This window comes from Chiloscyllium plagiosum, chromosome 23, assembly GCF_004010195.1.
Source record: "Chiloscyllium plagiosum isolate BGI_BamShark_2017 chromosome 23, ASM401019v2, whole genome shotgun sequence".
NCBI lineage: Eukaryota > Metazoa > Chordata > Chondrichthyes > Orectolobiformes > Hemiscylliidae > Chiloscyllium > Chiloscyllium plagiosum.
Genome location: NC_057732.1, coordinates 5,900,580 through 5,916,085, shown reverse-complemented (window position 1 = coordinate 5,916,085; position 15,506 = coordinate 5,900,580). Strand labels below are relative to the sequence as shown.

Sequence of the window (15,506 nt, the reverse complement as noted above, 5' to 3'; positions counted from 1 at the left end):
AAGCTATTGGTTCTACATGAATCTGGATGACCTCTGTTTTAGCATTTGTACTCTCTTCTTAGATTGCTGCTCTTGACAGTCCACAAGCAATGTACATTAGCTTTCCTTGCTTGTAAAGTTCTAGAGTCATACAGGCCAGAAACAGTCCCTTCGGTCCAACTTGTCCATGCAGACCAGATATCCTAAAATAATCTAGTCCCAGTTGCCAGCACTTGGCCCATATCCCTCTAAACCTTTCCTGATCAGGTACCCATCCAGATGCCTTTTAAATGTTGTAATTGTACCAGCCTCCACCACCTCTGGGAGCTCATTCCATCCACGCACCATCGTCTGCTGATAAAGTTGCCCCTTAGGTCCCTTTTTAAATCTTTCCCCTCTCACCTTAAACCTATGCCCTCTAGTTTGGACTCCCCTGCCCTGGGGAAAAGACCTTGACTATTCACCCTAACCATGCCCCTCATAATTTTAGAAACTTTGAGGACACCTCTCAGCCTCCGACACTCCAGGGAAAACAGCACCAGCCTATTAAGCTTCTCCTATAGCTCAAATCCTCCAACCCTGGCAACATCCTTGTAAATCTTTTCTGAACCTTTTCAAGTTTCACAACATCCATCTTATAGCAGGGAAACCAGAATTGAACACAACAGTCTAATAGTGGCCTAACCAATGCCCTATACAACAATCGCCTCCCATATTAATATCCAGATGGTTCCTCTGCAAACTAAGTAATGTTTTTTGCAAACATGTTTGAGCAAATAGATGCAGTTTGAGGTAGATATTTTAAAGTGGCTTGTAGTTAGACTTTGTTTGCCCCAAGCAGATATTAAAATGATCACTAACAAAGACAATACTCGGTACTTCCTTTTCCTATTTGATGGAATCATTCAGTTTGTGTGAACTCTCATGTTGCAAGTGCAATGGGTTGTCCTTGCTGCATAAGGGTTACTCCAAGTCTTGCAGGCGCCACACGACGAGGTTACTTCGTCACACCTCTAGTCCCGCTCTCACTAGTTGTTTGTTTCAAATGGAAGCTGCTGCTTATTTTGTAACCCAGTACCTCTATACGCACTTAACGATGAGATTACGGAGAGGATCTTACTCTGAGGACAAGTTAGGCCAGAGTTTTACTGAATAGTTCACATGCGCGACAAGTGATTGTTCTGCTTTTCAAATGCACCTCCTTATCTTGGCCAGGGAAAGTCCATTTGCTGTCTGCACATCACCTTCAGGCTCCAGTCTGGACTGTAAACGTTAGCTTGCTCTCTCTCCTTGGATGTAGCCTGACCTGGGAGCTCCAGCATTTGTTGTTTTCAGTACAGATACCAGCATCGGCAGCAATTTGCTCCTACATGGCATTTCTATTACTCATCAGTTCTAAAAAAAATACAACTCCATGTAATCACTCTCTCCCTAACTCCCGAGTGTGGGGTGCAACTTTTTATGTGCTCAGATTTTTAAGATCAATTCAGTCAGTAATTCTACCACAAAATAGAATAAGATCCAATTCTGTCTCCTGTCTCTCTTTCATTCCACAACAGCAGAGAGTGGAGGATGCTTAGACATTTTAGCACACTTCCCCCAGTTTCAATGCCGCAGACATATCACTTCCTTGCTGTTTTTATCAGTTGCTGGTGTTCTCCAGCTACCCCACTCACATCAGGCTTCAAATGGTGGGTGGGTGGGTGGGTATAGGTCTGTGTGCTTTGTGGCTCCCATAGGTTCCACACAACAATAGAGGTCACATTGACAATGGCGAGCCAGCCTGTATACTAAGGGAACAATCGCCTTTCTCTGACCCTTTTTAAGGTCTGGGTTGAGGGATGTGGAATCACGGCAATGCAAATTAACCAAGCGATTTGAACAGGTCAGAGAGACTGACTGACCTATCCCAGGCGCTGCGTTTCCTTTTGGTGTTGGCCTGAGACACTGTCAAAGTGAGCACCAGGTGGTCCACTAAAATTCCCCCAGCAATGCAGATTTTTGTTTCGTACCAGCATCAAGGCTAATAGGATTGCAGAATTGAGGTCACAATCCCAACAGTCTTGAGGGGCCAAATGGCCTATTCCTGTGCCTGATTTCTTATAACCCTACATTCGATGTCTGCACCACACTTCCACTTTCCACAAAAACTGTCCTTGCCCTTTCAGTACTTATTTTAAAAAAAATCTCTTGTGAAGCACAATGTTTTATCAAAATCAGAATATTCATTCACCAGTGACAATAAATCACAGTAAAAATCGAATGGGGAATGCTTCATTCTGCTACGAAACTGAAATTTTAAAATAAAATGCCAGAAGGGGTTCTTCTAAACTTCTGGCAGCTTCAGCATTAACACCACTAACAAAGCAGATATATTCAAAAGATAATGACCATTGTGCGAGTTAACTGCAGTTCAGCTTTACTGGCTTGCCCAAGTTATTCAGGGAAGTTGGAATTTGGAAATATTCACACGGGTGTGGGTGCTTTTTAACTTTCGGGTTTTATATTTGGAAGGCAGGGGAGCCACCAAGTCTGAGCTTCAGTGTGCACTGACACCAGTGTTTCAGGAGGATTCCAAGGCAAGGGGTTTGCCACTCATTACGCAGGTGTTTGCTGCTTAAATGTCACTGTCAACTTGTGGCTTTCTGCTGGTTTAACAGGCTGCAGGAACTTGAAGCCCAGAAGCAGCTAACGGAGACAGCGGCAACTGCCCTCAAACTTCAGCTGAACCAAGTTTCTCAACAGCTCGAAGATCTGCAAAACGAGGCAAGTTTGATCCTCTCCAAAGTGCCTGTAGCAGCTGTGTGTGTCTTGTTTTGTCTGTGGGGTTGACTGTGTTTCATAACTGGATTGCTTGAGGATTCTTTCATTGTTGAACTGTTTTGACACTTGAGTACTAGTCAGTACTGAAGGAAGTGAAGGAACTTGTGTGGGTGGTTACTTGTATATTTAAGACGTTTTGTGTATTTTAATCACTTTAACCATAGGTTTATTTTAGTAAACTGGTCTTAAAATACAGCTACAGTTCTTGTCATAAAATCGATTCCAATTGGAATTGTATCAGAACCTAGTTACACCCATATGCAGCTACCATATTGTATTCGAGGTGTGTATACGAGCAAAGTAGCAAGTGCAATTTGTTTGTGTAATTAACTTGCAGCAAACCAGTTTTTCATGCTGTTTTCAGGTCTTTGACAAGAATGCTGCATTAGCCTCAGTCAGAAACGGCACAGAAGTGTTACAGCATGAACTGGAGGAAGCAGTGACGGGGAGGCAGCGAATCCAGTCAATAAATCAAGCTCTATCAGACGCTATCAACACCCTCGAACAAAAACTCAACCAGCAGCAAAGTAAGTAAACTTCACAATGAATTTCCACAGGCTGTACCTTTGAACAGAAAGTGATCCTGATATTTTTGTGTGTTTTGGAATATGCAGCAAGCTTGCGGTTCCTGAAATGGGAAAACAGGATTCTTTTGCAGTGTGTTTACAGTTGGTGACAATTGTGATTTTTTTTTTCTTTTGTAACTCATCTCTTGGGAAATAGTTTTAGAGTTTGGACGGTATTTCAAATTGCACTCAAAGGCGTAGATTTGAATGTGAGCAGAAGTTGAAATTTTTCAACATGTAAATTTATTCCAATTATTGGGAATCAAAACAGTTGTGTGGATCAATTATATATGGGTACAGAGTGTGGATGCAAGTTTTACTTCATATAACTCGAAATTCACTTTGAGTTTGGTCAGGTGATTATTTTGTAAAGTTGATCTGTTTAACTTCCCCTGAGAAAGTGAATGAGTGTAAAAACCTTTTGAATGTTAACTCTGTATCATCACTTAAGCCATCAGCAAATGTGGCATGAGGTAAATAAGATCAGAGAGTTTAACGTGTGTCTCGTGGATTGGTGTGGGAGAAATGGGTTTTGACTTGTGGGGCACCAGCATCGGTTCAGGGCAGAGAGAGTTCTATCTTTTTCAGGCAGACTTCACTTAAACTCTGCTAGGATCAGTGTCCTGGTGAATTGTTTCAGTAGGGTGGAAAGGGGATATTAAACTAAACTGACTAATTACGCAAAAGGCATATTTGAAATGCAATCTCAAATGTTAATGGGAAAGGACAAGGCAATAATAGTACAGGGTAGCAATATGGTAAGGATAACCAGAGTGTGATAGTGAGGGATAGTGTGTGCTGTACATACTCAAAAGTAGGGTTAATGTTGGTAGAAAGGGTAAAAAGACAATTAAAGGCTCTTTGTTGAAATGCATGCAGCACTGATAATTATATGATTGAATTAATGGTGTAAATTGAAATAAATGGTTATGATATGATGATCATTGCAGAAACTTGACTATAAGGTCACTAATTGAATCTGAATCAATTGTTATTAAAATCCCATCTGATTCGCTAATCTACTTTGAGGGCAGGAAATCTGCCATGCTAATGTACATTTGACTCCAGACCCACAGCAATGTGGTTAACTCTTAAGCGCCCCTTGGAATGATCTAGCAAGCCATTCCTTTTTACCAAACCACTACACAAAAGGTCAAAAAGAAGTGAACCCACAGACAAACTGAGCAACAGCCTGGCATTGGCTGATGGGTATGATAGTGGATCCACAATGTCCCAGAATGCACCTTCCAAATAACTGGGCATGTCCTGTTACACCAGAGGTGATAGCATAATGGCATACATTCGGGAAGGAGTTGTCCTCAACATTGACCTGGACCCCATAAAGCCCCTTGCCCACAAGTCAACCACTTGCTGACTGCCAGCTCTTGTCCTCCTCGACTCTCCCACCCTTGGCTGATGGAAAATTGCTAATTGGTATTGAGTGCCATTTGGAAGAAAGAGGTTGGAGAGGACGCAGAATGTTTTCTAGGTGGGAGGTTTCAATGTCCATCTCCAAGTGTGGCTCAGTAGCGCTCCACTGACCGGGCTGGCTAAGCCCTGGAGGATATAACTGCAAGATTGGGTTTGCAGCAGGTACTGAGGGAACCAGCACGAGTGAAAAATCTGCTTAAACCTGTCCCCACCAACTTACTTGTTGCATCAGCTTATGACACTACTGACTACTTTGTCAAAGGCAATGAAGTGACATCTTCACAGTGAGAATGTCCTCCATGGTGTTGTGTGGCACTACCACAATTCTCAATTCAAATGATATTGAACAGCTCATGAGGTGTTGAGGGGCAGCAACTACAATCTGAAACTACTTGGCCTGCACTCCACGCAAGATTAACCCCCAAGTCCAATTTGGAAAATCCCTCTCTGACCTTGAGTATTTGAAACGAGTCCAGGAGACCATGTTGACCAGACTTGTATAGTTTGATATTGCATCTACCTTTTATGTAAGATGTGATCTTAGCTCCAACCCAGGACTAAGCCATTTTCTCTGTTAGTGTAAATTAATCTTCAGTCAGTGTGCTTCACGTGGGCTGGCTCTAACTTTGTTTGGAATTGCCCTGTCTACTACTCTACCCATTGATGTGTGTGGTCTTCTGAAGGGGTTGGACTTGTTCTGAAGGTGGATGGTTGCTGCAAAGTGTTGAACCCTGCCTCCTGGGTTTACTGTCCTACATTGCAGAATGTCATTTTCTCTATAACTATAACACTACAGCTTTGTGTGTCTATGACTTGCTCTGTCCTTTTAATGCACTTGCTGATTGGGAGGTGGTGGTGTTGCTGACAGATGCAGTATTTGTTAGCCTTCCCTGATCACCAATGTTAAAGTGACAGTGACATGCATTCTGGAACTGCTGCAGTTACACGGTGTGGGTGCATTCCTAATGCTGCTGGTCAGTAAATTGCAGGATTTTGGCTGAAGAGGGAACCATGATATTTGCAAGGTGTCAGGATAGCATATGACTTGAAGAGGAACTTGGTGCTGCTCCTACATGCTTGCTTGCTTCCTATGACTTTTTTACCAGGTGGTGGTGGCTGCTGTAGAGCCCTTGGCAAGTTGATACAGCACATGTTACAGATGGCAAACTGCACTACCACGTGGTGTGAAAGGAGTAAATGTGCACAGTGGTGAATGGGATCTGCTGGTGCAGCATGTTGTGCTGAGACTTCCTCAGCCAAACCATGAACTGCAACGGACTCCATCAATTAGCTGAGAAATCAAATCAACAAATGTGTGACCCCAAGTTTAATAAAAGCTCTACCCTTCTCAAGTTGAAACTGCATGATGAAACTGACGTGTCGAGGGCAAACCTGTTTGACCTAGCGATATGAAAGGTTATGGCAGACTGGAAAGGTTGCACAAACCCACAGGGTGATTACTTCTCCGTAACTCATGCTGCTATTAAATAAACTGCACCAGCCCTCTGCATCTAAACCACCTACTGGAGGACTGCTGAGGGAATGCAGCGTGATTTCCTCATTCCTTTGTCACCTGCTTAATCGTGTGTACCTTCCAGTCATTTTGGAACTGGGTGTGGTGGTGTGGTTATGGTGGTGGTTTAGAAAACTAGGGTTCATGAGTTCAATTGTCACCATGGCCACAATAGTATTGAGTAGGGAGCAGATTTGAAGGACAGAATGATCTCCCCCTGTGTCTTGTGTTCTTACAGAATAAATCTGATCACACAACCACCTGCTGAAAGAGTAGCGCTCTGAAAGCTAGTGCTTCTAATTAAACCTGGTGTTGTGTGATTTTTAACTTTGTACACCCCAGTCCAACACCGGCATCTCCAAATCATTTTAAGATTAGAAGAAGTGACAATGAAGGGAGCAGGATTTAAAATCCAATGGTTTAACTTCAGTCCTTTGTATTAGTTATAGGAGACCTGTTATTGGACCAAACCGGGTCAATTGGTCTGATTGCCAACCCTGGCTGGGTCAGTTTCCAGAGGCTGCTTCATATGACCTTGTAACCACTAGGATACTGCCCTCCCACTCCTGTCATTGCTCTACCCCCAGGTCTGTTGCCTCCTTGAAAAGCAAGGGCACTCTTTGTTACTTCATTGGAATTATTTTAGCTATCAGTCAAACAGCCTGTCCTCCTCATCTGCTAATAATGCAAATAAAACCCTTTATATTAATGCCTGAGATTTTTCTCCTGGGTGTCAACTCACAGAAGAATCTTTTCAATTCTTGCCCGGTTGACAAGCCACACAACATGCCATTCTGGTACAGCACTGTGTGGTTCAGTCATCCATCCAGTCAATTATAATCGAGGAATTGTTACAATGCTTTTGGGAATCCTGTCATTAGCCAACATGGTTTCGCATTTTTAAACAAAAACTTTTGTATATATAAAAAAAAAATTAAACAAAGTAAGTTTAACACCGTAGTTCATCGTCACTTGTGCTGTGAACCCCATTTACAGTTTACTTTCCCAAAAATTCTCTTGGACATTGTCAATTTTGAAGGTTCACTCACCCTCGGGTTGGTTCTTCCAGGAGTATCATGGAACCATATTATCCCATGACGGAGGCCACTTGGCCCATCACGTTGCCATAAACCCCAGGAATTCACTTTCATTCTCTGTGATCCATCTATTCCCCGAGATGCAAAATCTTATGGGAGTCTGTTTATTAAGTTTTTTGGATGAAACGACCCTCAAGCTTTTGTTAGAGCTCATGAATTAGGGATGGCTCTGTCCCTGTGCAGGTTGCTGGTAAACACCCAACCACCTTTCCACAGCCTCCAAGGTAATTCTGCTGCCCACCTTCTGCTACAGGACTCTTGAGGACACTATAACTTTCTCCCTCAAGCTTGAAACTAGACACCTCTTCCTGCTGCACTTTCCCTCAAATCCATAGCCCCGAATTATTATTTGCCGCAGGGTGACAATAGGATTATATTTTCTAACTTTGGCTTTTGTTTGCATCCCTCTGACCTTGCAAGGTAAACTTAAGTCTCACCTAACTTCAAGCTTGTTTGTGTTGCATTGTCATCAGATACATGTTATAGAATCGCTAAAGTGTGGAAGCAGGCCATTCAGCCCATCGAGTCCATGCCAGCCATCTGACCCTGCTACCTTATTCTTTTAACCCTGCATTTCCCATAGCTAATCCACCTAGCCTGAACATCTTTGGACTGTGGGAGGACATCGGAGCACCTGGAGGATTCCGGTTTTTCAACCAGATGCCTTGTTTATCTGTAGTTAATTTGCCATTCTCATCTGGTCTGGCCTACATGTGATTCCAAGCCCTCAGCAAAGTGGTTGACTCTTAAGTGCCCTCGGTGATGGCATACCAAGCTATTCAGTTGGGTCAAGTTCTAAAAAGCCTAACACAGAAACCTAGAAGATGGGATGAGATTGAATAGGCTGTGCAGAAAGTAACTCATGTCATCACAGGAAATGGATGTGTGGGTGGTTTTTAAAAAAAAAAAGTGAAAAGATGGAACCAGGCTGGAAAGTTATTGGACTCTGTGTTGAGTCCTAAAGGCTGCAGGGTTTCCAAGTAGAAAATGAGATGTTTTTTGATGATGCGCTGAGGCTTACTGGAACAGCAGGCCTGCAATGGAAATATTGGCGTGGGAAGTGCAGTGAAGTTATGACATAATATTGGTCAATTTTAATACAGCTTACCCATTCTCTCTCCTCCTCCCAATTTTTCATAATCACTTATTCAGCTTCTCTTCAGTCCTGGCCTAATATCAATAATCTCCTTGTCTACATGCCCCGATAATGGGGGACCCCAGCACATCACTGCAAGCCTGATCCTTTCACATTCAGCCAGAAATACCAAGTGACTCAAACATTTTTGGCTCCTTCTGTGGTCCCCAGCATCGCACATGCCAGTCTTCAGTCAATTCACTCCATTGCAAGTGATATGAGAAACCGCTGAAGGCAATGGGGACTGACATAATTCTAGCAATAAAACTGAATATTTGTATTCCAAAAGTATCCATGCGCTCAGCCAAGCTGTTCCAACTATAATACTGACATCTACCCAACAGTGAGAAAAATTGGCCTAGAACGTCCTGTGTACATGGATGGGACAAATCAAACCCTGGAAAATACTGCCTTGACGACCCTCCGTCATTAGTGAACTGATTGAAGGGGTCATTGCCAATGATATCAGGCAACACTTGCTCAGCGTTACTGACTCCCTACTGCCCAGTATGCATTCTGCCAGGGCCACTCAGCTCCTGACCTCATTACAGCCTTGGTCCAAATGTGGACAAAAGGGCTGAACTGGGTTAGGTGAGAGAGGTTGCCCTTGACAACAAGGCAGTATTTCGCTGAAAGATTAGGCTGGCCTTTACTGACAGTGTCTCTTTCCCTGAGAAGATGGTAGTGCCCTGCGGCCTTGAGCCATTACTATCCATAAGCTATAGTTCACCCAGAATGACATAGGGAGAGAATTCCATGAATTTAACTTGCAACAGTGAAGGGACAGTGATATATTTCCAAGTCAGGGTGTGAGTGACTCTGAGGAGAATTACAGGCGTTCCCAGGTATCTGCTGCCCTTGTCAGGTCCTTCCAGATGGGTGAGGTCATGGGAATTCTGAATGACCAATGGCATTTTCTGCTGACTGTTGTGGGAGCATCAAATATTAAGTCGTCAATAAAACTGGGGGGGGGGGAAATTCTAGCTACATCTCCCTTTGCTGAACAACTTTACAATCGCCAAGACTTCTCTGCAGTCATTGCCTTGATTTTCTGTTTTCAAAGCAAAAGTGCCGAGCTTGTTTAGTCTTTTCCTGATCTGATGTTATGTGCAGTGGTCACAGTTTTGAGTTATTGAGTGGCTGTTGTGTGATGGGTAAGGAATGCCGAGTAGACATCAGTGTTTTTCTGTGGGATAATGAAGAAAAATTGATCAATTTGCTCCAGGCATTAATGCTGTTCAATATGTCAGCCATTGACTTCGTGTGGGCTGAGGAACATTTTTTAAACTGATTAATGCAAATTGAAATTCCATTGAATGAAAAGTAAATAATAATAAGCATCACTGGTCTTGCAGTATTGATATTATTATAGAGGACACAGAGTGGGCTTGTTTCATTAGAATGATGAAGGGAATAGCAGTGTGTGCTCTAGTTTATTTTTCTTGCTATCACCCATTATAACACTATCATATAAAATTGAGATCAGTCTTGTGTTCAAGAAGGGGAGTAGGGATAACCCTAGTAACTATAGGCCGGTGAGTCTCACTTCTGTTGTGGGCAAAGTCTTAGAGAGAATTGTAAGGGATAGGATTTATGAACATCTGGATAGGAATAATGTGATCAAGGATAGTCAGCATGGTTTTGTGAAGGGCAGGTCGTGCCTCACAAACCTTATTGAATTCTTTGAGAAGGTGACTAAGGAGGTGGACGAGGGGAAAGCGGTAGATGTGGTGTATATGGATTTTAGTAAGGCGTTTGATAAGGTTCCCCTCAGAAATGGACTGAGGAGATTTGGGAGGGGAAACGAAAAAAACTTGGGGGGAAGGGTTATGGAAAACCCAAAGGCGTTCTAAGCATACATGGGGAATAACAGAATGACCAGACAGAGGGTAGGGTTGAACAAGGATAGTGGAGAGAACTTGCGCCTGGAGATTGAAAAGTTAGGGCAGGTGTTAAATGAGGTTTTTGTTTTGCTTCAGTATTCACTCGACAGAGTGAGACCACCATGGACCAGTTTAATAGGCTTGAACAGGTTAATGTTAATTAACTCGATATGTTGGATTTTTTTGGAAGCAACAAGGCAGATAAGTCCCCAGGACAGGACCAAAGGTACTAAGGAAAGCAAATAATGAGAATGTTGCACTTCTGGCGATGATCTTTGTATCCTCACTCTCCACGGGCGTAGTACTAGATGACCGAGGGAAGGCGGATGTTATTTTTCTGTCCAAGAAAGCGAATACGAAAGTCCCCGGTAATTACAGACCAGTCAGTCGCACTTCTGCGATAAGCAATGTAAAGGAAAGGGTCCTGAGGGATGGAATTTATGACTATTGGGAAAAAGATAGTTTTATTAAAGATAGTAAGCATGGCTTTGCGAGGGGTAGTTCATGCCTCACAAGCCTTATTGAGTTCTTACAAGGGGGCATAGCTTTAAATTAAGGGGGGGTAGGTATAGGGCAGATGTTAGGGGTAGGTTCTTTACTCAGCGTGTCGTGAGTTCATGGAATGCCCTGCCAGTAGCCGTGGTGGACTCTCCCTCATTATGGGCATTTAAGCGGGCATTGGATAGGCATATGGAGGATAGTGGGCTAGTGTAGGTTAGGTGGGCTTGGATCGGCACAACATCGAGGGCTGAAGGGCCTGTACTGCACTGTATTCTTCTATGTTCTATGTTGTGTATGTTTGCATATAGTCCGTGAACTCTGCATTACTCTGAGCATACAATATGTCTGATCAGACTGCTTGCTTTGCTGAACGTTTGATGATATTTCAAACCTTTCAGCATGTTAGTTATGATTAGTAGTTATAGTAAGGGAATGCTGTAGGATGAAGCCTGTATCCTTGTTCAAAGAAATACATGTCTGTCCCCTTGTTCATGTACCTTTATACCTGTATATCTCTCTCTATTTTGTGTTTGGGAAGTTCAGCCTTGTGCAGTAACCAATTTCACCTTTGTGCTCAGTGACTGGCTCTTTAGATTGCTTTCGCCATTTGAGGGAGGGTGATCTAAACAATTGCTCAGCTGTTGGTCAAGTTGTTGCATTTAGCAAGGCAAGGTGGAGTTTGCAGCAGACTGGTGGACTGGATTACTGGTTGGGGGATAAGAGCCAGATAATCAATGCTGTGCTTGAACTCAACTCCTACATTCTTCACAGAAAATCCCACTTAGACCACAGGGTGTTCTTCCCATTTCATTCCCAGATAGAATCCTAACCACTGCAGGGAGTTATGCAGCTCCTGACGGGGACATCTTTTGAGACTTGGCTTTCGGTCATTAGTCTTGAGAAAAAGGGTGCAAGTTTTGCCCTCTAGATTGATCTATGTTTCCACAAAAAAAGACCAGTAGACCCTCAGTCAAGTAAGGAGGTAAAAACAATGACTGCAGATGCTGGAAACCAGATTCTGGATTAGTGGTGCTGGAAGAGCACAGCAGTTCAGGCAGCAGCCGAGGAGCTTCGAAATCGACATTTCGGGCAAAAGCCCTTCATCAGGAATAAAGGCAGTGAGCCTGAAGCGTGGAAAGATAAGCTAGAGGAGGATGGGGGTGGGGAGAAAGTAGCATAGAGTACAATGGGTGAGTGGGGGAGGGTTCCCCCTTCCACATTGATGCCCTGGGGTTGAAGTGTTCCAAGGCGGAAGATGAGGCGTTCTTCCTCCAGGCGTCTGATGGTGAGGGAGCGGCGGTGAAGGAGGCCCAGGACCTCCATGTCCTCGGCAGAATGGGAGGGGGAGTTGAAATGTTGGGCCACGGGGCGGTGTGGTTGATTGGTGCGGGTGTCCCGGAGATGTTCCCTAAAGCGCTCTGCTAGGAGGCCCTCAGTCTCCCCAGTGTAGAGGAGACCGCATCGGGAGCAACGGATACCTCAGTCAAGTAATCCTAGAACAAGGTATTCTATGTTTCAGACTTTTTTTTAAAAAAAAGTAGGCAATGACATTAAAAATGAGAATTACCAGATTAGCTATTTCATTCAGTGCTGGAGCAGACTCAATGGGCTGAATGGCTTACCTCTGGTCCTAAGTCTTATGGCCTAACGAATTTTAAATGGAACTAGGGAAATTTCCGTAGAAAGTTGGCTTGAAGCAGACTTGATTGCAGGGCTTCGTGTAATTGGTCCACCAACTGCCCAAGCTTTCAATGCTACTCTAGTCATATAGTCTATACAATCTGTATATCACCAAAATAAGCCATTCCACCCAACCTGTTCATGGTTTAAAAAAAAAGTGTGGTGCTGGAAAAGCACAGCCGGTTAGGCAGTATCCGAGGAGCAGGAGAGTCGATGTTTTGAGCATAAGCTCTTCATCAGGAATGTCCATGGTCCTGTTGAACCTGCTTTGTTCACTAGTTTGCACATCTGCCTCCTTCCTTCTCCCTCCAATATTAATCCAGCCTTCTCTTACACACACCTGTATTATTCACTTCAAGCATTCTTCATGGTTGAAGCCACTCCCTGAATAAAAGTGTTACTCCTGAATCCATATTTGATCTCCTGGCAAAAACCTTATGTTGGTCTGTAACTTGGTTCTCACCACCATCGCTCTGCTCTCTCCCCAAACCCTCCTTATTCATATACCCATCCAGATGCCTTTTATATGCTGTAGTTGTACCAGCCTCCACCACTTCATCTGGCAGCTCATTCCATCCAGTTTTGGACTCCCTCATCCTCAGAAAAAGACCTTGGCTATTCACCCTGTCCATGTCCCTCATGGTTTTATAAACCTCTATAAAGTCAACCCTCAGTCATCAACTCTCCAGGAGGAAATAAGCCCCAGCCTATTCAGCCCCTCCCTATAGCTCAAACCCTCCAGTCCTGGCAACATCCTTGTAAATCTTTCCTGCACCCTCTCGAGTTTAGCAACATCCTTCCTATAGAAAGGTGTTCAGAATTGTACGCTAAACGTGGCCACACCAATGTCCTATACAGCCGCAACATGATGCCCCAACTCCTATACTCAATGCTCTGACTAATGAAATCAAATTCTGGCTCTCCCAGTTTTCAAGAGAATCTGCATTTTCTTCACATCTCCTGATATTGTAACACCTGAGTGTTGCAGGTGGTGTCAGGGCAGCACAGTGGCTCAGTGGTTAGCACTGCTGCCTCACAGCACCAGGGACCCGGTTCGATTCCACCCTCAGGTGACTGTGCAAACTCCACACAGATATTCTCCCTGTGTCTGCAAGGGATTTCCTCCGAGTGCTCCTGTTTCCTCCCACAATCCAAAGATGTGCAGGTTAGATGAATTGGCCATGCTAAATTGACCACAGTGTTTAGGGATTTGTAGGTTAAGTGCATTAGTCAGGCGAAATGTAGAGAAAAAGGTTCGGGTAATGGGTCTGGGTGGGATACTCTTTAGAGAGTCAGTGTGGACCTGTTGGGCCGAAGGGCCTGTTTCCATACTGTAGGGATCTAAAAAATTCAAGCATGTTCCCTTTTCCTTCTGAGGGTATTACTGGAAGGCATTAGTTCAATCATAATGAGGACTTTTGTCTGGATTGTTGGTATGGCTGAAGTTAGTATGATCCAACATTTCTGCTTTGAATGAACATTTTCAACTGAATGATTTGTATCACACTCAGCGCTGTGGTAGTTTAATGTGTTCACAGGGTAAAGTCAGGTGATGGTCAGGTCAAGCCAGTGCCAATTCTCTGATCTTGGAAGTCTCTAGGACACCTTGTTTCTCCTGCAAAGATGTCAGTTACACCAGGTAACTCAAATAATCTCTGCCTGTTCGCATTTACCTTTCACAGAGTATGATGTCCTTGTCCTGGTCTCGTGGCCCATCCTCAGTCATGCATTGAATGCTCCTAGTCTGAAGAGATGGTCTGACCTGCAGATTCTGCTCATATCAACATCAAGATTTCCCTAAAAGTGGTCATTCTTCCCAGCCAGGGAGCAGCATGTTGGTGTTTTAGATACCTGTAAGGTTGAATGGCCATGTTTGAGTTGAGAGATTGAGGGAGAAAGCACGTTCTGAACGATTTGTAGTGAGTTCTGTCATGGAGGACAGTCAGTTCCTCTGATACAGAGCACTCTTCAGTGTAAACTTATAGTATTTATGTTGCTGGTATTTTTAAGGTCCTCATCAATGCAGTTTCCCAATATGTTGATGGATAAGGGGTCAATCATAGAAATCTCTATATAGGCAATATGGTTAGATTATTTCTTGAAGGTGGTCATTGCCTTGAATTGATGAGGCAGAACTGTTACTTGAGTCAACCAAGCTTGAATGTTGTCGTCGTCGCGCAATGGTTAGCACTGCTGCCTCACAACACCAGGGTCCCAGGTTCAATTCCAGCCTTGGGCAACTGTCTGTGTGGAGTTTACACATTCTCTCTGTGTCTGCGTGGGTTTCCTCCCAGGTGCTCTGGTTTCCTCCCACAATCCAAAGATGTGCAGGTCAGTGAATTGGCCATGCTAAGTTGCCCATGGTGTTATGTGCATTAGTCAGAGGGAAATGGGTCTGGGTGGGTTACTCTTTGGAGGGTCAGTGTGGACTGTTTGGGCCGAAGGGCCTGTTTCCACACTGTAGGGAATCTAATCTAATCTTGCTAGCTGAAGGCGCAAACTGCTTCAGTATGTGAGGAGTTGTGAATGGAAGTGAACTCTACAATAATCAGTCAGCATCTCCAAACCTGACTTTGAGGAGGGAAGGTTGGTGGAGATGATTAGACCTCCTGATCCTCATGGACTTGAATTTTATAAGACAATGTTCAAAACCTTTCATGAAAAGGTTAATGTATGCTGTCCATTAAGGAAAGAAAGATCCGTTGACACATTTGAAGAATGGCATTTGCCAGACAGGAAGAATGTAAAAATTAATATGAAATGGCCATTTATTACTTGAAGGCCACTAACATTATAAATCTCTGCACAAAACAATCTCTCGTCTTTTCTCTTTTTCGTGAGATGAGTTTATTGCATATTTCTGAGCTGTTGAATTCAGAACTAAGCATCTTTTCATAA

General features: G+C 43.7%; 1 protein-coding gene across 6 annotated transcripts in view; it reads left to right on the top strand.

Annotated features, from left to right (window-relative positions):
* The window catches only part of LOC122561569 (lymphoid-restricted membrane protein), a 165,967-nt gene that overhangs the window by 86,313 nt on the left and 64,148 nt on the right, over positions 1-15,506 (top strand). For all 6 annotated transcript variants that reach the window (XM_043713369.1, XM_043713370.1, XM_043713372.1 and 3 more), the window contains exons 18-19: positions 2,640-2,745; positions 3,167-3,329. In XM_043713369.1, the coding sequence (XP_043569304.1) occupies positions 2,640-2,745; positions 3,167-3,329 (269 nt within the window). The remainder of the gene's footprint in view (positions 1-2,639; positions 2,746-3,166; positions 3,330-15,506) is intronic.